The sequence below is a fragment of the Myxocyprinus asiaticus genome, chromosome 26, assembly GCF_019703515.2.
Source record: "Myxocyprinus asiaticus isolate MX2 ecotype Aquarium Trade chromosome 26, UBuf_Myxa_2, whole genome shotgun sequence".
Taxonomy (NCBI): Eukaryota; Metazoa; Chordata; class Actinopteri; order Cypriniformes; family Catostomidae; genus Myxocyprinus; species Myxocyprinus asiaticus.
This window is the reverse complement of record NC_059369.1, coordinates 24,484,547-24,508,284: the sequence shown is the minus strand read 5'-3', so window position 1 is coordinate 24,508,284 and position 23,738 is coordinate 24,484,547. Positions and strand designations below refer to the sequence as shown.

Here is a 23,738-nt window from a genome sequence, read left to right as displayed (position 1 = left end):
CAGGTGTATCAGTACAAAGTCCTCCCTTTCGGCCTGTCCCTGTCTCCTCGCGTCTTTACGAAGATCGTAGAGGCTGCCCTTGCCCCGTTAAGGGAGGTGGGCATTTGCATTCTCAACTATCTCGATGACTGGCTAATCTTAGCTCACTCTCGAGACGTGTTATGCGCACACAGGGACCTGGTGCTCTCACACCTCAGCCGACTAGGGCTTCGGGTCAACTTGGAAAAGAGCAAGCTCTCCCCAATTCAGAGCATCTCTTTTCTCGGTTTGGAGTTGGATTCAGTCTTGATGACAGCGCGCCTCACGAACGAGCGCGCACAGTCGGTGCTGAACTGTCTGAAGGCGTTCAGACGGAGAACAGCGGTTCCACTGAAACTTTTTCAGAGGCTCCTGGGGCGTATGGCATCCTCAGCGGTGGCCACACTGCTCAGGTTGATGCATAGGAGACCGCTTCAGCAATGGCTTCAGACACGAATCCCGAGATGGGCATGGCGCTGCGGGACACATCGCGTGGCCATCACGCCAATCTGTCGCCGCCTCTTCAGCCCCTGAACCGACCTTGTATTTCTACGGGCAGGTGCATCGTGGTTACAACAGACGCCTCCAAGACAGGCTGGGGCACCGTATGCAACTGGCACACTGCTGCTGGCTCCTGGACTGGCCCGTGGCTGCGTTGGCACATCAACTGCCTAGAGTTGTTGGCAGTACTGCTCACCCTGCAGAGGTTTCGGCCTTTGATCCAGGGCAAGCATGTGTTGGTCCAGACGGACAACACAGCATCAGTAGTGTACATCAACCTCCAAGGCGGTGTCACAACTTGCCCGCCGTCTCCTCCTCTGGAGTCAGCAGTGCCTCAAGTCGCTATGAGCCACTCACATCCTGGGTGACCTCAAAACCGCAGCGGATGTGCTGTCATGTCAGGTTACTCTCAGGGGAGAGTGGAGACTCCACCCTCAGGTGGTCCAGCTGATTTGGAGTCGATTCGGTCGAGCACAGGTAGACCCGTTTGCTTCCTGGGAATCCTCCCACTGCTCACTTTGGTATGCCCTGACCAAGGCACCCCTCGGTATAGATGTGCTGGCACACAGCTGGTCCCCTGGCAAATAGGTGTTTCCCCCAGTGAGCCTACTTGCACAGACCCTGTGCAAGGTTAGGGAGGACAAGGAGCAGATCATCCTAGTAGCATCCTACTGGCCCGCCCAGACGTGGTTCTCGGATCTCACGCTCCTTGCGACAGCCCCCTGACATACTTCTGACAAGACTCGGTAAGACCATGTGACATATTCCACTCAAAATACCCCCCCCCCCCACCTTTTTGGGCGGGGTGTGGTCTCCGCGATGTCTTCCCTTTGGGAGGGACACCCCCCGATGCAGACACTAATGGCTCCCAGTCAGTTAACAAATTCTTGGGGAGAAAAGAGAGGGAAGAGAGGCCTCGGCTGGGCTTGCCTGTCCCTGTAGTTGGGCAGTCGATTTGTTCCTGATGGACCGTTCGATGCTCATAAGAGCGTTGGGGGAGGTTACGTGACGGCCTGGTGCACTGGCTACGAGGCACACAGCAGTCTGCCCGTCACACAACGCCAGTTCACGTAACACAGTTCAGCTAGTTGTGGTGTTTTGTATAGGGACCCCTAGTGTCACTACATCGACACAACGTCGAGTGAGTGACAGATAGGGAACATCCTGGTTACTTTCATAACCTCCGTTCCCAGATGGAGGGAATGAGACGTTGTGTCCCTCTTGCCACAATGCTGAACTACCCGCTGAAATGGCTGGGACCTGGTCTTGGCTCCTCAGCACAAAACATGAATGAGTGGTTGCATACCAGCTCCTTATATACCCTTATGTCCGGGGGAGTGGCATGCAAATTCCACTCACCAATTCTCATTGGCCTTTTTTCAAAAAAGCAGAGGTGTTTAGGGCTCCCAAGGGTGACTCCTAGTGTCACTACATCGACACAATGTCTCGTTCCCTCCATCAGGGAACAGAGGTTTACGAAAGTAACCAGGACGATTTACTCTACCAGGCACCTGAAACCGTTTTAGTGGCTGTCATGGCAATGAAACTGTGTGACTCAAACATTCAGACATTCATACTGAGCCATTATATTGGTAGTTTGTGCATTTTTGATAACAGCATTGGCTATTACACACCAAGAGGTGATTGTTAGGGCAGATGAATCATGTGGGATGAGTATAAAGAATACTGTGTTTCACAGAAAAACAAAAATGGAGAGCGATTAACATGATTACCACCCTTTCTCGCTTTCTTTTATGCAATTACAGATCCTATTAATGAAGGAAAAGGTTTTCCTGCCTTTGAAATCAGCCCCACTAGATGTGCCAAACCAATTAGGCTCTAACACCTCCCTTGTGTTGATCAGGCCAGCATATTGGGGAGGGGAGACATTCTGGAACACATTAACTGTTACCATAGCGATAGAGGGACCTAAGTTCTCTAATAACGAGTGTTATTAGGCCAAAATCATACTACAGCATAATGTTAATATATGCGGTGGGGAGATATACAAACACCTCAGGCCAGAAACATTATAACATGAGAAATATCATTTGTATACATGTAACACTAAATATAGCAGCTGAAAGAATTGAAGTTTTGCTTTACAGTTAAAAGAGCCAATCATCTTGGTAAAAAAAGAGAGTAAAAGAGAGACATCGCCTTTCAGTTTGCCCTAGAACACATATTTCATCCTTTCTGCAAACTAAGTAACAAAGCAATTTCCAAGACATTTTTTAATATTTACTGTGTAAACTTCCCATTGTCATAGTACCTAGCAAACTTTTGTACAGTATTTGCAATGCTTTTCATGTGAAGGCCAATAGATGCATGATGCTTGCATTTAGTGGTGCGTTAAAGCCGTGATGCAAGTCATGTAAAAGGGCCTTAACATACATGAACACACTCTTAAATACGTTTTTGTGTCTGAGCTCATTACTAAATACTGTATATGGGACACTGTAAAAACTACTTTGTAAGGTAACTTTAAAAGTCAAAATTATTATTTGATGACTGAATCAAATTAAATACATCAGATTACATGAACAGATGTTCAAATATATTTTCAAGATAGCAATTGTGCATTACCACATTTTACAGTGTATGCCAAAGCCACAAAAACAGATTTTCTGGACAGAACAAGAGCCAAACTGGGCTGAACCTAAACTGCTTCCTGACCACCTGCTTCTTCCTGAGTTAACACTGTCAAATCAATGACATGCCAATATGGTATCAATGCAAAAGTTGGGGAAAGTTTCAGTGCCTCACCTGGAGTTGTTTGAAGTACAATTATTCATAAAGGTAATCATTAACTAGTTTTCAACAGCTTTAATTGGGTATTTTACTAATTAACACTTTGCAAATTGCTTGTTTATTGGAATATTGTAGTGGACGAAACATGTTTTAGGAAAAGGAATAAGCAATTACCTGGATATAAATGTTGATTGGTGCTTTTCAAAAGAGGGGAAGCACAGATTTCAGTTATCAAAGGCAAAAATATTCTTAGATTATTAGTTATGTCTACAACATTGCTCCCAAAGCAGTTAAGCTGCCCATAGGCATGAACAAAATGACATTTTTAGAGCTTTATTTATTGTTCAATCAACATAGATATTTGCTCCATTACAATCGATGGTACTGGTATGCGCCATGGGGCTCCTATAGATACATTCATGTTGTTCACTAAAACAGACTGTGGTAATTGAACAAACAGCGTGATAATGCTGTGTGGCATTTGACACTTTTATTCACTGAATTTTTGAAATGCAAGGAAAGCAATACTGCATTAGATATAAAATACACATGTCATTGCCACATTTTTTAAATTAAGTTTTAAAGGAAGCTGTGGTTCCCACATATTCTTAAAGAAGGATGCCACTGCTGGATATATAACCGAACTGGAAAATGGATATATAAATCTTATCATTTACTCACCCTCATGCTATCCCAGATGTGTATGACTTTCTTTCTTCAGCAGAACACAAAGATTTTTTGAAAAATATCTCAGCTCTGTAGGTCCATACAATGGTGATCAGACCTTTGTAGCTCCAAACATAAAACATAAGTGTTTAAATCAATAACTTCAGAAGCTACATAATAGGTGTGGGTGAGAAACAGAACAATATTTAAGTCCTTTTTTTTTTACTCTAAATCTCAACTTTAACTTTTAGATGTAAAAGTGAAACAAAAAAGCACCACGTGACTTTTAGATGTAAAAGTGAAAGTGGAGATTTAGAGTAAAAAAGGACTTAAATATTGTTCTGTTTCTCACTCACACCTATTATATAGCTTCCGAATATATGGATTTAAACACTGGAGTCGTATGGATTATTTCTGTTTCCTTTGTGATTTTTTGAGCTACAAAGGTCTGGTCACCATTCACTTGCAGAGCTGAGATATTATTCTAAAAATCATTGTTTGTATTCAGCTGAAGAAAGAAAGTCATTGTAACAAGTAGTTGCTGAGATGAGACGCTGGATCTAATTGCAGGCTTTTAATGAAGATGATGAAAGTGAAACAAACATGAACTCAAATAGCAACAAACAAGAACTGACAAAGAGGGAACAAAACTAGAGGGTATTTATACACACAAGGGCTAATGAGGGAATGGAGAACAGATGAGAACAATGGGGAACAGATGAGAGTGATGAGGGCAGTGCATTATGGGAAATGTAGTCCGGGGGAAACAGACGACAGAGGATAAAAACCACTTCAAAATAAGAGTCCTTGGAAACACGACGGAAACACACTGTGACAGTCATTCACATCTGGGATGGCATGAGGGTGAGTAAATGATGAGAGAATTTTCATTTGTGTGTGAAATTACATTTTCAGAGCTTTATTTATTGTTCAATCAACATTGATATTTGCTCCATTACAATCAATGGTACTGGTATGCGCCATGGGGCTACTATAGATACATTCAAAGAAATTCATACACATCTGGGATGGCATGAGGGTGAGTAAAAGATGAGAGAATTTTCATTTGTGTGTGAACTATCCCTTTAAGAGAATCAGGCATGCAGCACTAAGCCTTTGTGGGCATGTGCATGTTTGTGTTTGTGCAGCATGGACAGAAATAGACCGAAAAGTGAGTGAGAAGAGCCAGTTATTGACTGATGGGAGAAAAAGTGGCATGCACAAGTCTCGCACAAGTATTGATCAATATATTCTCATCCCGGTGCCTATAAACTACAGCTTGGTCACAGCCCTCTCCAGTCATGGCTCTCCATGGTGGAGCTGACAGTTAATGGCGCCTTTATTGTGAGCCGAGTCAGCTTTATCTGTGTCTGGGAGAAATTTAAAACTAGTGCCAGCATTTGAACGTTGCTCATAAAATAGGCCTTTTGATTCATTCTAAGCATATTGGACTGGCCAGCTTTACAATAATGGTGAACGAGAAGACAACAGAGATAATTACCAGCAATAAAGTCTCTACACATCAGTATGAGCTTCTTTTACAGCCTGTAGCTGAAATGTCAAATGCCATTTTTATTGGCCACATCTCCAACATAGTTACTAAGATACAGGTATCTCACCTTCCCTCCCTCCAAGAACTGTACACCTCCAGAGTGAGGAAAAGGGCTGGACAAATCACTTTGGACCCCATTCATCCAGCAAACTACCTTTTTGGACTGTTGCCCTCTGGCCAGCACTACAGAGCACTGAGCACCAAGCCATTCACCTTATGAACAGTTAAAAATATGTAGCCTATTTCCTATCAAAATGAAATGCATTTTGTCTCAATCCATCTAGTTCCTTTCATAAGAAAAGAAACAAAATTTTGTTAAAGTTTTTGAAATAACAACAGTGATGTTTTATGTTAAATTAGTGCATTAATTACTTTAAAAAACCCACATTCTTTGTGCTTTAGCCTGATAAGAGCTGATCTTCTTTATTCAGACACTGTACTCCTATTCCCTTTTATTTATTAAAAACATATATAAAAGAAAGGGGAGTACTACCTTCTTCTTTTACACTTTGAGCACTGCTGAAGGTATTGTATTGGTTAATTTGTAGAAATTGACTGCATTACTTTTCTATTAGCAGTGAGAGGAAGAATTAAGTGAGATGGAGGAGGAAGGATCCTGTTGAACTTCAAAAAGAATCATATATTGCTTGTCTCTGTCACACACACAAAGAAAAACACTCAAGTTAATTTGTTACCATAACTACAGATGCCCTCTAACTCCTTCTTCATACTGAAACCTATATTCCACTCTTTGCTCATTAAAAACTCACACATTTCTCCAGTTGCATCATACACAGAGGGCTGTCGTGAGCTTGTGTATGTGCTGACTTGGCACACAAACACCTCTGTGTTGTCTTAGAGTCTCTACAGGATGGTTTCATAACCATCTCACTGGAGCTCAGCCCCAAATCTCATCAGTAATGGTAATGTGGAGTATGTTGATAGAGAAAGCCCGCAGGAGAGCCTAGAACATGTCTTTAACTTTGCCTTTGTCAATTAGACAGTACAGGGAATGGTAATTGCAGATGCTATGTGTGATAATGCAGCTGGCCTCCAAGTCTGCACTAAAAAGGAGATACTTACTGAATTGATTTATGTGATGTTTGGAAAAAAGAAACTCATGATGAATAGAGGCAATAAAGTTCCCCATCAAACAGACCATTAAACAAGCCTAACAATAAACCCCTGCAAAACACCATAAAAAACAGAAGTTCTGGCTAAAATGCTGCCTTTAATCTGCGTGCCAATTGTTCTAGCAGAGGTAATATAACTAAAGCCAGTCTTCTGCTCTCACAGTCCCTATCTGAAGAGCAGCCACTGTGATTTAATGAAGACTGTGTTTCCTTGTGCCTGACTGACTGAAATTATATAAATTAGGAAATAAATTAGAGGTGGCTAATTTTGATGTTTATTTTCACCCATTTCATCATACCTTGTTTAGAAAATCTGTTCTCATCACCGTTGGCTCTGCTCACACAAATAGTTGCTTGCTGCATTTATCTTGATGCTTAGAGACTTCAGAGGATTCAGTGTCAAAATGTGTCACTTGGCAGATTCTGTGCAGTGCAGTTTCCTACAGACCTGCTCACATTATTTCAGATATGCATGAGTTTAAATACCCACTTCAGTAACTTCTTGATGCATTAAAGGAACAGTTCACCCAAACCTGTGTACTTTTATTTTTTGTGGGACATTTTTGAATCCGGATGTGAACACGGACAGGGGCGTCTCTAGGATTTTAAAACATTGAAAAATTTTTTGCTGTGTTTTGCAGGGGTTTATTGTTGGGCTCTGTTTGATGAGGAGCTTTATTGCCTCTATTCATCATGAGTTTCTTTTTTCCAAACTTCGCATAAATGGTCAAAAAATGTCTTTCAAATGTTCTTGAACAGAACGTATCCAGTAATGCATTGTGTCCACATTTAATTGTAGAGGAAATGTTGACAGCTTGAAAGGTTTTATCAGACTAGATGTTTGGCAAAAGGGTGTTTGGAGACAGGTGTGTGGTGGCCTCACCTGCACCTGTGTTGATGTTCCTCATGGTCTCCTTAGTACTGACTCTGTTGTTGGGAGGGTAATCTGGCACTGGTGCCTCATAGCGCCTATCTGGGACACGTGGACTGATCTTACTGGGGTATGATCTAGGTCATAACAGGGAGAACAAGGACAAGGAATACAGCTGATAAAAATGGTCAACCAGATTTAAATGAGTTATCCAGATTTAACCAGATCTAGATCATATTTTCAGTGAACAAAACCTTTTCAAATGTGTGGTGGCAGCCTGATAATCAATTATGTAGGGTGCTCAAACAAAGGTTGCATTTTCCGTCCCACGCAGGGGTGAGATCACAACCCTGCTCTATTCTCATTGTGCTTATGTGGAAGCCATTTAAATCCTGCAATTAGTGTAATGTAGCCCACTCGAATCAAATAGCATCTACCAAATCAAACAGCACTAAATACTAAAATTATCAACATATTCATGCCCTGATGGAAATGTAGTTTGATGGGTTACAATGTCCGACTGGTTGACTAATTGTCCAACAACCGACCAGTATATTGCTGAATTCGATTAGTTTTAAAATGTTCTTGTTTATTTTTATTTATTTTTTTTATTTCATGCTATGCCTTAGCTGTTAAGTAGTATGCATGGTAAAACCCTATTTGAACAAATGTGTCTTCAAATGTATCCCTTTTAAAGCACCAATGTCACAGCCATGTATATGCAGACAACATTTTTTGGCTGGTGTGTTGTGACTTGAGCTGTTTTTGAGTGTCTTGTGCCATGAGTGTTGCGTTTTTAAGATGAAAAAAGTTAGAGACCCCTGTGTCTGGCTGCTTTTGAACACTAGAACACATCGTGTTTGAATGCTGCCTAAGAAAAGCATCTGATTGGTATTAGGTGAACACCCGATACAGAGTTTCCTTAAGACGGATTAGTCAACTAGTCATTCAAGCAACCCACCGACAAGTCAATTTAGAAAATACAGTATGTAGTTTTACACATCCCTAATGTACACATGCTTTTGGTTATCTTAGGACATGCTCTGACACTCTGGGTCTTTAGAAAGACAGAAGAAACATGATCATGATCATAATCATGAGGAAATTGCTGGACAATATGCTCTACATCTGTTCTCACCCCACTGATGTATGTTGCTCATCAATGGCATCCACAGCACTCTCTACGGAGTTCAGTAGAGACTGGATCTGATTGGCTGATTCCTTCAACAGGAAGCGGGTCACAAATTGGTCAACATTAGTTCCACGTTCATACACCTGCATTGAGTGAGAGAGACAGAGAGTGCAAGAGAGCAACACAGAAGAGAATATATGGAGGGAGGAGATATGAAAGCACATCAGCACTTTGCCAAGAATCTTATACATGCATATTTGATGAAGCCCTGTTTAATCTCTCTTCCAGCTGAACTTTACTCCAACTGACCACCTTTAGGCAAAACACATGATCCACGTGGAAATGCAGGGGGGTCTCAGGGTTAAATAAACATACATAAAAAAAAACTGCCTAAGAATGAACATATCTGGTTTGAGCTTACAGGAACTAGAAAAATCAGATGCAGCCAGTGTAGGTAAGTTAAATTCTGAAAGCTTATAATGTTATTGGATATTAGAGACAACACAAATTGATCTGGTGACATTTTGACCACTTTGCAAACCACTCAGGGCCTGTTTTACACTGTGCGAGTATAATGTCACAGAAGAGGCATTGTATTGTGTGACGAGGAGGAGGGCATAGCCGGGCCGAGAGGATTCATGCCCGGTGCTGAGTTGCCCAATCAGCAGGAGAGAGATAAAAGGAGGAGCCGGGGACAACAGAGAGAGAGACGCATGCAGCAGTGTTTTGTGTGTGCGCTTTTGTTATGTTTCAGTTCAGTGTTTTATGTTGAATTAAAGTCTTTTATATTGTTAATCCGGTTCCTGCTTCCTCCTTTCCTGATAAACGAGAGGCTTGTCTGCCACACTGGTGCCGAAACCCGGGACTGGAGGAAGACACGTCGTCAGAGAGCCCTCGCCGCTGATGGAGGATAGCGACGCCGAGGAGTGGTTTGATGGTACTGGGGCGGTCCGCCTGTAAACCGTAGGAGCGGCTGCCATCCGCCAGGAAGTGGAAGAGCCGTTGCCGTCCACCAGGGGATGGAGTCGCCGCTGCCATCCGCCGGGAGGCGGAGGAACCGCTGCCGTCTGCCAGGAAGCGGAGGAGCTGTTTGCTGTCTGCCAGGGGACGGAGGATCCACTGCCATCTGCCGGGAGGTGAAGGAACTGCTGCCGTCTGCCAGGGTACAGAGAAGCTGCTGCCAGCCGCCAGGAGGCGGAATCCAGTGTCATCGCGGATGATCATTGGTGGAAGTGGTGGTTTTTTCTCTCTTTCTCTCTCTCTCTCTCTGTCTCTCCTGCTATTTTTCTCTCTATCCTCCCCTCCCCTCATCCTACCCCAGGAGGCGGGGAAGACCAGCCAGTGACGGAATGGCCATAGGGGCAACTCCTTCCCTCCAGGAAGGCAGGGGGGAGGGGGAGTAAGTCAGACTGGAGGTTTCCCAATTGGGCGGTGGGGGTATGTGATGAGGAAGAAGGCATGGCCGGGCCGAGAGGATTCACGCCCGGCACTGAGTTGACCAATCAGCAGGAGAGAGATAAAAGGAGGAGCCGGGGACACCAGAGAGAGAGAGAGACGCATGCAGCAGTGTTTTGTGTGTGCGCTTTTGTTATGTTTCAGTTCAGTATTTTATGTTGAATTAAAGTCTTTTTGATTGTTAATCCGGTTCCTGCGTCCTCCTCTCCTGATGAATGAGAGGCTTGTCTGCCACATATTGGAAGACCAAGACGGTGAAGGTGTAAAGACCATGGGCCTCAGACAGCTTAGGTGCTGAATTTTAAAGATCTCATGAAATGGCAGAGAAGTGCAGTTTTATTTCCTGTGTTGACGTATTTTCATATTGAAACAGGATGTGGCGGGACATATCGAAGGCCTTGTTCCTTTAAAAATTAAATAGCAAATGATTTTTCATGATTTTCTACTTTCTATTGCTAGTCAGAAGTAGCTGGTATTTGGGGAAGGGGTATCCTGATTCTAGAGAGCATTTTATTGGACAATAAATTGGATAAACCCCTGTGTGCAAGATGAGCCATCAATATTTTTAGTCCATTTCCCAGAAGAAGAAGAAAGGGACATTTCAAATGAGCTAAAAATTCATTTGGTAAATTTTTAGGAGTGCATTAGCATGCAGATAATCTTAAAGCTAAAATACTTGAATTTTGATTTCATGGGGTCTCTACAAGCTATTATTATAAATGTAAACACATGGACTTGGTCAAATAGTTTAAACAACATACAAAGCCAATATGGAGTCAAAGCTTCATGTTATTTGAAAATAACTAGCTCCTTGTACACTCCTGATTTTTAAAGATCATTAATTTTGTATCATGGCTGTGCAAATGATGGAAAAATGCCTAGAGACAGTCTGCAATGAGATATCTATGAACAAACCTTTAATAAAACTCACTGTGTGGAATTTCTGACATAACTGACATTCATCTTACATTCATGTATACCAAGACCCAAATCATGGACATTATAATACAGAGTGAAAATCTAGTCTTTCAGTTACTCAGACATTGACCAGAGAAGATGCCAGGACAAGAGGCTGAAAGTACTGATGGGCAGAAAGATTGTCATGGTCAGCATTTTAACCAGACTTGGCCTTCACAATGGATCGTGATTGAATATCCAAGTAGAGATTGGCAAGAAAGTTAAATTGGACTGCAGTGCTGGCCTCTCTAAGGCATCTCATATATTATGCTGCAATGCCATGCAGACTCAGGATGACTGTATGAAGGTCCATCACAGGGGTAATAAAGGAGATTGGGAGCACTGACAGCCTCGAGTACTCCGTCAGTCCAGTAAAACAGAGGACAGTATGTGAATGAGGGAGTGCGGTAAAGTTGGGAGTGGTGTAGCCTAGTGGTCAAAGATCTTTTTTCCATACAATAAACTGAATGGTGGCTAAGACTAACATTCTGCCCAACATCTCCTTTTGTGTTCATACAGGGTTGGAACAAAATGAGGGTGAGTTAATGAACACAGAATTTTCATTTTTGGGTGAACTTTCCCTTTAAAAGCAAGGCATTTAACCTCATGTTGCTCCATGCAGACTTTCTGTAACTAAACATGGTGCCAATCCACAGCAATGTCTCATGGAAGTTGTGGAAAATTCCACTGGGCCTGGTATGTGGTGATACATAAAGATTCTATTCTAAAGGGAGGATACTAGTGTTTATCCTGTCCACCTGGCTAAACAAGGAGCCACCAGGTGTTGATGATGTTGGTTGGGAAGGCTCAGCATGATTTATACTAGCGGTATGCCAGGTCAGCAGCTCTGATCTGCATCTTACTGCCACAGAGGGCCTTAACACACATCAGTAAGCACAGAGGTAGGCCTTATACTGTTTACACCAAAACTAACAATATTTCTCAACAGAACTGGCAGAGCAAATAAAATGTTATTAAAGCTAAAGTGTTTAATTATTTTGGATGTTAAAAAACGGTCTCCAATCCCAGCTTAATATGCAAATACAAGTAAGCCATTTCTAGGTTGATTTTTTCCGAAAAGTACTCTGTTTGAACATCTTGTCCAGCCCAACACAGCAACACTGGCTCAACCTATGGAGAAATTTGGGGGGCGGGACTATGTGTTTGTACAAAATTATTTCTGCAATTCATGATTTTTTAAGAATTGACACACTTCAGTTTTTAGCTTATAAATGTTATGTATAAATCAAGATGCAAGGCAAATGACCTCTACAAAACTTAAAAATATCAATACAAACCCGTAAACATGTTTGAATTCTCAGGACAACACCATGCATGGGGCTACTGTAATGATTTGGTGCCCAGATTGCAAGGGTTGGTATGGGTTCAAAATCCAGTATTATGAAATATTAATTTTTTTATATTATGGCTACAGCCACATACTGTATATACTCCAAAAACTAAATATAAATGGTCTGTCACTCTTCTTTAAAATATCCTTTAGCAGGGGTGGACTGGCCATCGGGAGAACCAAGACTTTTTCTGGTGGGCGGCCGCAATAAGCTGAAATGGGCCGCCGCGTTATGCAGAACGAGCCACAAAACGGTGCTGTGATATGCCGAAGGGGGCAGTGATATGCAGAAAAGGTCAGCGACCAGTCCACCTTGTCCTTTAGGCACTTTTAAAAGTGTGACAGACAAGGTTCATCAGGGCTGAAGGGTAACACAGGAGGTAAATTGCTTAATTGTTTATCGCCTCATAATTGGAGATTTTCCCAAGTGAATATATGTCACCTTTAGTTTGAAAAGGAAGGTGTGCCACCTAACCTTCTTTGTCCTTTGTAGAGCAAGCATTAATTATAATTAGAACAGCAAATGCAGGCAAGCAGGTTTTTGAGGCACATAGTATGGCCAGTTACAGTATGTACTATTGCCATCTCAGAAGGGCTGCAATATTTTATAGTTCAGCGGGAACCTGGTAGTGTTTTGTCCCAGCCACTTTAAATGCAATTTTGCATATCACAAAATGTTGTTGCTAAGAAACATATTGACTGCTGTTGCTAGGATACAATTAATTGGCTCATGTCTGAACAGAGCTGTAATGTCTAGGCTAAAATAGGTGCAAGCTTCCAGTTATGCTACCATATTTACTGTGTATATATATATATATATATATATATATATATATATATATATATATATATATATATATATATATTATATATATATAATCTTCACGCCATTGTATTTGTTGACGAGCCTGGCTGATAAAGATACACAGATACTGTGTCCAATAATAATACAACCAATAAGCATCGTCTCGGGACTCCAATAGATTAAATTGCTCTTAATTATTTTTTATTTTTATTTTTTTTTTATCTTCAGTACAAGCAGCTACCTCTTTCTGATCAAAAAGTCTGAAAAACTCTTCTTCATTTTGCACAGCAATGGAAATATTTCAATAAGAAAGAAAAATGACAAATGAGACCACACTAATATCCTCTTTTTTCCTCCAAGACAACAACGAGATTAAAGGGAGAAATAATTGAGACTTTAACTTAAGTTTCCTGCTTCTCAGATTTTCTCTTGAGAAAAAGGCCCCAGTAATCTATCTGATGTGCATCTCCTCTAGATTGTCACAAAAGATTTCAATAATGTCTCTAGTGCTCACATTTGCCAAGATACCAAAGTCTGCAGTCTATAGTCAGAGCTTTCAATATGAATTCAAAATTTCTTATCAAATTCTTACTAAATTAAATTATCTATGATTTAACTAAATTAACTATGCATTATTTATATAACTCTATACTCTAACTGTATGCCAGCATTTGTATAATTTGTTTCTATTTTTATATATCCACAAAGTGGATGCTTAAGGAAAAATAACTGAGATGAACTCCAAGTCTCCTGAGAGATAAAAAAAAAAAAAAAAAAAAGAGAAAATCTGAGCAATAAAATGTTCCTCAGGGTTATCAAATACACTTTATATTCTTGGCTTCTCGCTCTCAAAGGGCCAAATGACAAAAAGGGTTAAACAGTTCTTTAGAATAAGCCAAAAGGGTAAACAACTTGAAAATAACATCCCTCCCAAGATTACCTGCACAACAGATTCAGGCAAAGGTTCTCTCCCACCTACAGTCTAAACCTGCGGCTCAACCCAGTTAGACAAAGCTTCTGGGAATTGAGGGAAGAGATTAAATCACAATCGCATTAGCTGAGGCTGATAACAGAAGTCATGGCATAATGCAGTTATTCAGCCAGGGACACATCCATTCACAGGCTCGGATCACAGTTGCTGAGACTTTATGAAACCAGGATTAAATCCCAGGCTGGTAGAAAATGAAGAGATGAGAACACAGACTTCCTATTGTAGGAGAGGGATGATTGAGCTGTGCCACCATTATTGTCTGTGAGCATGTATGTGTGTGTGAAATGGGTTGTCCAATACAAAAAGATGAAGACTTTTTTCAGCTGTATGCAGGTGCATCAAGCACTTGGAGGTTCTCATCCAACTTTGGGGGGAATCTTTTACCTTATAATGTATTGGTATTCTAATGCCAAGAATCACTATTTTTAGATACATTTTATAAAAATATTTAAGAGCAAAAAAATAATGAGCACCACTTGGAGCAAAAGTGAGAGAAGACAAAACATACTTCAGCTTGAGGTTCACAAACAATCGCCCAAAATGCAAACTCAGAACAAGCAAAGAATATAAGACTATAACTTGTGTCTAACAACGACGAACATGGTGGAACCAAGGTACGCTATTCCCAGACACTGTCTCATCAGGTCCCTGCTGGTTTCCACCCCTAGTGTTTACAAATTCTGGAACCAAAGTTTTTTTTTTGGCTCAGAGACAGAAGCATTTGGAAGGCTTTTATCTGTTTCAGCTGATGTATTTTCACTCTCCCACAGAGAGAACAGTTTAACCCAGAGTCCAATGACAGTCTTAGAGTGAGGATTTCATCCTTTAAGTACAGATAAAATGTGACATTGCAGCTGTGAAAGGCAGAGAATATATCCATTATAAAGAGGCATAGGCACGCAATCAGCTATTTCATGTTCATTTGACCTTTCCACAGTCCAAATTCTATTGCATATTGTTCTTCCTAACAGCTCCCTTGTATTTAACAAAACAAAAATATTTCAGTGAGAAAATGTCTGAATGCTGGCGCGAATGCATTGATTGTGAGAAATCCATTTCACCTTTCAAAAGTTAAAGAATGGCTCCCTTTTAAGCCAATGTTAAGCAGCAATCAGTGTGAGCAGTCATGAGTGAGCAAACTTATTCGGTTGAAGATCAAGATTACACATGTTACACATAACAAACTGTTAGTGATTTAAATTTAGTTGATTTAGTCATGACAGCAGAAAGCACAAATTGCAATAAAATTCAGTAATGAAACAGGCTGAATTATCAGAGGCACTCAACAATAATCTTCATTGCCAAATACTCAGAGAATAGATCTATATTCACCATCATTGCGTTAAGCAAACCTTATTAAGCCAGAGTGCTAACTACATGTCAATCAAAACCTCTGTGGGTTTGACCTTTATTGGTTTGACATTAAGATTACTGAAGGCATCTCCAGAGGTTGGGCTTCAAGCTGGCTTACGGGGAATTCAGGGAACTTGCAAATAAGTTAATATTAGTTTACCTTAAAGAGTGCACAACAACACCCAGTAAACTTGAAATTCCAAATCTTGATTCTCACCACACAGGTAGTGGGAAGCATCTGAGAACAATGTTGTCCTGGCACTGTAGCCACCACTAACAAATATGAACAGGGGCTCTAATTATAATCGCCTCTTGCCGTGTTTTCCAGGCAATTTTAATCAGGCGGCTTGATGCGGGGAATTATCATCACAAAGAGAGGACTCTGTAACAGTGACAGCCTTTAGTTTAGATGATACGCAAACACAGATCCACGGATCTGTGTCATGGTGGGAGCATTTCATAACCACATTGAATGAGACAAAGTCAGAAATAATGTGCTCCAGCTGTGTTTCATTTGTTCCTACCTCTATGAGCCATGATGGTGATGAGGCTTTACTATCCGTTCTAAACACTATCTATAATCACTCAGTCATTCTTTCACCTATCTCGTCTTCTTTGTCCACATAATTCATGAGATGAAATGATGCAGGCGACTTTCATAAAATCCACAGTAAAATATAGACCACACAGGCAGCTTGAATTCTGCCTGAATGTACAAATAACCAAGTCAAGCCCCTTTTCTATTGTCGCAATATTCTTGTCCTGAACAACACCTGTAACCTAAAATACAAAAGACCTAAAGACTCCTAAAGTCACCTAGTGACTAAAGTAAATATCAAAGACGGCAACTTCCATAACACCAGAAAGTTTTTCAGATCAGTTATAGAGTGCTGTTGTCACGCGTTAATACTGAACTGCATGTAAACTTAACCGTATCAGTAGCTACTATCAAACAGGACTGACAATCGTATTCTGCTGCTGTGTAAACGTAGTCTTAAAGGGATAGTTAATCCAAAAAAGAAAATTCTCTCATCATTTACTCCCCCTCATGCCATCCCAGATGTGTATGACTTTCTTTCTTCTGCAGAACAAAAATTTAGATTTTTAGAAGAATATTTCAGCTCTGTAGGTCCATACAAAGCAAATGAATGGTGCCAAAATGTTGATGCTCCAAAAAGCACATAAAGGCATCATAAAAGCAATCCATACAACTCCAGTGCTTTAATCCATATGTTCAGAAGTGATATGATAGGTGTGGGTGAGACACAGATCAATATTTAAGGTGTGGGTGAGAAACAGATCAATATTTAAGTCCTTTTTTGCTTGAAATTCTTCTCCCTGAGTGCATGAAGAATGTATGGCTGGGTGCACCAGCACTCTAAAAACAGGACTACTGCTGTGTGAATACAGCCCAAGGGGTCATTCAGACCGAATGCGTTAGTGCGCTAAATAAACTAGACAGCGCTACAAACAGGTCTAGAACAAAACATTCTATGATCAAAATGCATCTCAAGACGTTTACAAAAAAAAGTTGACATTTTTTAACTTGACACAGCGTCGCTGTGCGAGGCACTGAAAAAAAAACAGTAAGATGTAACTCATTGGTCAAAGATAGAAAACACAGAAAAACAATTGAAAAACAGCAGAGACGGACACAAAAACAAGTTTGGAAAATGGCCTCTAGGGGAGTCACAGTGTTTAAATGTTTAAAAACAAATAAATAAATGGTGTTTTAGTTACTAATGAATGCTATTTTAGTTAAAACTGTATATATTTAAAACAACTAGCAAAAAAATTTTTTTTATCTGCATGTTGTCATATGAACAGATATCAGTAATGTTACTGATATTATTTTTTTACAAATCTTAAGTACCAGTATAAAAAACAGCTCTTGCTTTATTTCTTAGAGTAATTATAACTTCTGTTCAGTAAGTGAGTCAAATGTTTATTCAGTAACCACTCTGACTAATTCACTGAGCCATTTAGTAAAGATTTCATTAGACCAATTTGATTCTTTTAAAATATTCATTAATAGAACCAGTTCATTTGCTCGCTGTACTACGCTCGGTCAAGTGTGTATTCATTTGAGCGTTTTTGTGTACAGCCAGCTAGGACAACTCGAAAAGAAACTGAACGCAATTTAGACTGCAACTCGGGTAAAACTGCTTTACAAAATAATTTATTTAGCTGTGGAATCAGTAGTGGCACTGCAGCCACTACTGGAAAGCACTGCAGCATACACTGAATCAGTTTTTTTAGAATGTGCATGTCACTCTTTTTCGTAACATAACTGTGTGTGAAATTTAACCTTATTTAGCACTCTAAAACAGGACTGAGAATCGTATTCTGCTGCTTTATGAACATAGCCTAGTCCAACTGCACAAAACATGGCCGGCAGATGAAGCAGGGGCAAACATATGTCACAAAAACAGTGAATTTTAACAGCAATGAAGTTTAATGAAAAGCTGTGTAAGATTGAGGCAATAGAGTTCACGATTCCTCAGCCATCGCAATAAGCCATAAAGCAAGGCCACAGACAAAAAGCTCTGACTGCAGCCTGCAGTTCATCATAAAATGCAGCAGCAGAGAGATTTATAGAAGGAGTCTCAGCAGTTTAATGAACAAGTGAAGACAAGCGCTGTGGCAGCACTTAGTTCTGACTGGGCAGGCGCAATGTCTACCACTGCGCTGGAGCATATGGGCCACAGGCTGCGATTCACACACTAGCAGCAGAGAGATGAGTTTCAGGACAGTAATGAATGACAGACTGCTGGGAGCTCTGGCATAATGCCAACAGCTTCACATGCCTGTGAAATTACCACTTCACTCCACAGATATACAGGAAAGTGTTCAAGATGGAAATAGTGGAGCATACTTGCAAGGAAGGCAGGAGTCTGGTAACTGTTTACATGATCATTAAAACCTAAACAAAATAAAAAAAATAATTCAGGATATTCTTTGCCAAAATGAGGTGCTTTATTGACTATTATTACACGACTCTCTGGAATACTCAATTCTGATTGGTCAATGACACCATCCATCGGTCAGATATTGCTCTGTAACAACCGCACATCAGGGGATTTAGACGTATCAGACCACTCATTTGGGTTCTACGAGCCGTCTCTCCTGCTTCTCGGATCACTGTGCGATCTCTACAAATAAGCTAATAAAATAATTTCAACTCAAATCAATGTTTCATGTCCATTTATTCATTTATTTGGCAAGTAGTCTTGTAATAGGCTGAATAATGAGGAGTTAGACAAACATTTTTACAAAGTAAACACCAACAGAACTCTGACGCACACCAGAGGTGAATTTAAGATGTTCAGCGATTTAATCTCACATAATTACATAATTTCAGCACAAATCAATGATTCATGTGCTTTTTTTATTTATTTGGCAAGTAGTCTTGTAACAGGCTGAATAATAAGGAGTCAGACAGTAAGTTTCACAAAATAAACACCAACAGATATCTGTCACAAACCGGAGGTTGATTCCAACTGTTCAATGATTTCTTTCTTCTCAAATTACATAATTTCAATGCAAATCAATATTTTATGTCCATTTATTTATTTATTTGGTTAGTAGCTGTGTAATAAGCCGTATAATGTACGGTAGCTGGTTGTTAATGCAAAATAAACTCCTTCAGGGTGATTCAAGACTCCTCCACCTGATCACCCTTTTGGGGTTTATTGTGTGACGACAACCGGCTGACTGTATATTATCCCTTATGTATCATTGCATAAATGATACTGATTTGTTCTGCTTTGCTTCCCTCATGGTGATCGCTGTATGAATATGAATGCAGCAGACCTTATTTAGCTAGCACCATCTTTTATTTTAAATGGGAATGACAACAAGGCTGTGAGGGATAGACTTACAGTCTCTTCAATGGGCTGTACTGCAGTTTAAAGTGTTTTTGGATCATTCTGCGGACAAAACATTGATCAAATATTCATCCAAGAAAATTCAGTAAACCAAGAACTCCAGACAACATGAGTTGTGGAAAATCAGATGTGATCTAGGAGCTTTATACAGCTTTGTATGGTTATTGCCATTGCAGAGACTGTAAGCCTATCCCTCACAACCTCGTTGTCATTCCCATTAAACATCAAAGATAGCACTAGCATGAATAAGTTCTATATTCAGGGTTACACTTTGTCCTAATCAGGAGTGGCTACAGGTCGTAGCTTGGACAAGAAGCTAATACAATCAGAACAAATGTGATGTTTAACACACAATTATGCAGAGCTAGATTTTGGACCAATAAGATTTCACTGTGGGCGGGGAGGTATGACACCATAGAAATAGATACCATGTGACCTACAAAATGTCCTGTTGCTCACAGCTTGCCATGGCTTGTTAGGATAAAAACTCATATTAACATTGGGATTTTATACAACAGGATTAGTCATCATTGATTATTATGTTGAACCAATTTTAATCTCTATGTTTATGACGCTCATTAATTCTGACATTGATTCAGTGTTTAACAGGCAACAATAACAGACATAAAATCAACATTTCTATTATAATCTTAATATAGTAATATTGATTAATGCATTAATCTAGGTTTAAATAAGTTTTAGTTACATAATTGTATTTATACATAGTTTTTTTTTTTAACTATGAACTGACTATGGCTGAATTCGGAGTTGCATACTACCATTCTACCCAAACTATTTCTGCTATAGACACATATGACAGAAGTAGTAAGAGTAGTATGGGTAGTGTGCCATTCCGAAATGGTTCCATGCAATTGATCTACAATAATTCAATGCAACAATGACAATCTGATCCACTGGTGTTTGTCACTGCTCCTGAATTTCCTCTCATTGTGTTCTTATAATGTCCATGTCATTTCAGTGCTATAAGATGAATACACCATTACAAATATTGTCACTAATCCAGAAGCAGATGGGACCATAAAATAACTTCCATATGGACTTGAAAGCCACTCTGATGCTTAACAACACCATACTTCAATTTATGCCAAGGTAGAAGGCAGCAAAGTATTTGAAAAGCAATTCCATAACGTACGGCAGTATGGGACTTTGAGCCAGGCTCATTAGCACACTGAGCCTGCTCAAGGATAACATTATGGCAACAAGCATAATCTAAATTCCAGGCTTGCCTCATACATATTCATTCACACTGAATTTGTGCTTGCGTGGGGAAAAGGGAGGAAGAAGGAATGGGTCTGGTTATTGTTTGTGAAAGTTCTTTGATCTAGTCTCCAGCACTTAGCATTTACGTCCCCTAACAGGCCAGTAAACAGCCCACTGTACATGACAACTGTATACAGCAAGTGGATGAGGAGAACACTGAAGCCCTCCCAACTAACCTAATCATCAGCAGCGAAATTCCAATGAGCCCTTAATTAAATTACTCCTGAGCATAGTGCATTATACCATAGCAGGTTCCAGAAAACTGATAAATATCTTTCTATATTACAGCAGATTTATGTTCTGAAAAGAACATTTAGTTCTTTTAGTTTAAAACTCATGATGCTCTACATTTGACACTACATATCTTACTGTAGCTTATTATCAGTCTAAATAAAAGCAACTATGTTACATTGAATGACAGAGTTCAATGCTTTAATTACAGTAACAAAGAATTCAAAGCTGAAGAACATAATTTCTGCACCACTAGCACCACCAAACAGAATTGCAAAAATAAACGTTTTCAAAACAGCTTTCTGAATACGCCCCCCATCTGCCGTTGGCCAACCAAAGAGATAGTAACGTTGTTGGGGCGGGTCTAAGAGGGTCACTCAGAACAAACAGAGCAATTTTCAAAGCATCACTGGAACACAGTGCTTACAGTTTCTGAGAAAATTAATCTATGAATGGCTTACTAATAGTTGTTATTCAAGAACGAATTTGAATGATAACACATCATCTTAACGATAACATATCTTTAAGAAGTCAGCTGCAATATGCCATGCTCTTTAAGCACACCATATATGCTTTTCTCCTAAATAACTGTCAAATAGTTGTTACCAGGGAAACAAGGTAACCCAGGTCACATGGTGCAACCAGAAGCAGATGAGCAAAAGTGAGAGGGACTGAACACAGGATGTGTAAAATGTCCTTCATATGGCAGTGGCCAAACCCCCTCACCTCAGGTCAGCATGAAATGATGAGGGAGAAAAATTCTGGCCCATCTACAGCTAAGAAAACATTATTTTCAGGAAATATCCTTCCCCTCTATTTGGGACCTACAAGAGACTGTACTTACTGAGTAAGCTTGAAATGGAAACAAAGGCACAGAGGTTAACTTCCCTTGTCAATGAGTAAATCATCAATAAATACACATGAACAAAGCAATTTCGGTATAGTTATGATAGGATGTGACACATAAACTCTATTTTTAATTACTTTATTTTAAAAGTATTTTTAATTCTGTAAAACCATAGCTACTTTAGGTAGCTTAAAGTCAACACAAATCTCTATTTACAACCAATTTCACTTTTATAATGTGATGTTAATGAGTGAAACAGTATATTCAGTAATAATAATACTAATAATACTAATACTAATAATAATAATAAAAGTAGGACAGGACTTGATTTTATCTGTATGGAGTTGACTGGATTGTAAAATGTGGGGATTCCATACCAGAATATAGCCAGAAGTGAATGTGCATTTGCTAAACAATGCCTTAAAGGTGCTGTAAGTGATTTTGTTTTATGAAATGACTTGCAGAAAATGTCCCTATTACTTGTCAGCTATCACTGAAATAGGTGCCATTAAATATCACATCTGTCTCTGTAACAGCCCTAGGCTCGGTAAATAGGAAGGTTAAAAATTATCTGCGGGCCGCGGTCAGATTCTTTGTTAAGCTACTCAGAAGACTTTCTGCCTGTCAATCTTTGTGCGCATTCAGAGGGCAGCCCATATATGATCGTATAAGTGCCAGTACAGTGTACTGCTCCTGCGAAATGCTCAGGTTCAGACAGCAAAATGTTCAGGGGGACCCATCGCCTCAATCTCCTCCAAAACAACAATCTCTAGTGTGTCTCAAGAGTGTTTGTGTGTGTCTCTTTGGAGTGTGGGGTTTTGGGAAGAGGGGGTGTGGCTAATTCAACAGCTGCCTGATGGAAGCTCCAGAATAGCTAAAATCACTTACACCACCTTTAATAGCTATTTGGCTATTAATTAACATTACCCAATAGCCCGCATGGCCTCAGTGACATCATTGGAAAAACAAAGTCGTTTCAGAGGAAGAACAAGTTTTTGCATTTAAGTATTATAGAGCCAAAAAAAAAATAAAAATAAAAAAAAATATTGAAATAATGTGGAACAATAAATCATTCACAGGGTTAGTTCACCCCAAAATTAAAATTCTCTCATCATTTACTCACCCTCATGCCATTCCTGATGAGTATGACTTTCTTCTGCAGAACACAAATAAGAGTTTTAGAAGAGTATTTCAGCTCTGTAGGTCCTCAGAATATAAGTGAATGGGTGCCAACATTTTGAAACTCCAAAATCCACATAAGGGCAACATAAAAGTACTCCAGTCGACACTGGTGGTTAAATCCATATATTCTAAAGTGATATGATAGGTGTGAGTGAGAAACAGATCAATTTTAAGTCCTTTTTCCTTCACTTTCACTTTCTCCTTCTGTTTTCTTCATGCATATTGCCTCCTACTGGGCAGAGAGGTGAATTTATGATTTAAAAAAATGACTTAAATATTGATCTGTTTCTCTCACACACCTATCATATTGTGTCTGAACACATGATTTAACCACTAGAGACATATGGATTACTTCTATGCTCCCTTTATGTGGATTTTGAGCTTCAAAATTCTGGCACCCATTCACTTATATTCTGAGGACCTACAGAGCTGAAATACACTTCTAAAACTCTTATTTGTGTTCTGCAGAAGAAAGAAAGTCATACACATCTGGAATGGTGGAGGGTGAGTAAATGATGAAAGAATTTTCATTTTGGGGTGAACTATCCCTTTAAGGGAACTAGAACTAAAGACCTAAGAAATTAAATATGGTACAATTTTATATCACGTTTAAATTAATTACTTAAGATCAAGGTAGATAATATAAAGATTGCAGGTACAATCCTAAGCCCTATTCGGACGGCAATGGTTTCACAGTGTGACATCAGTAAAAGTAAATTTTCATGGCTCCTCTGTGATAAAACTCGCGTTCGGATGACAATTAAATCACGGGGG

General features: G+C 39.9%; 1 protein-coding gene across 2 annotated transcripts in view; it reads right to left on the bottom strand.

The window, feature by feature from the left end:
• Positions 1 to 23,738, bottom strand: part of necab2 (N-terminal EF-hand calcium binding protein 2) — a 110,774-nt gene that overhangs the window by 25,161 nt on the left and 61,875 nt on the right. For both annotated transcript variants that reach the window (XM_051656628.1, XM_051656629.1), the window contains exons 6-7: positions 8,631 to 8,767; positions 7,505 to 7,629 (exon numbers count right to left, since the gene is read on the bottom strand). In XM_051656628.1, the coding sequence (XP_051512588.1) occupies positions 7,505 to 7,629; positions 8,631 to 8,767 (262 nt within the window). The remainder of the gene's footprint in view (positions 1 to 7,504; positions 7,630 to 8,630; positions 8,768 to 23,738) is intronic.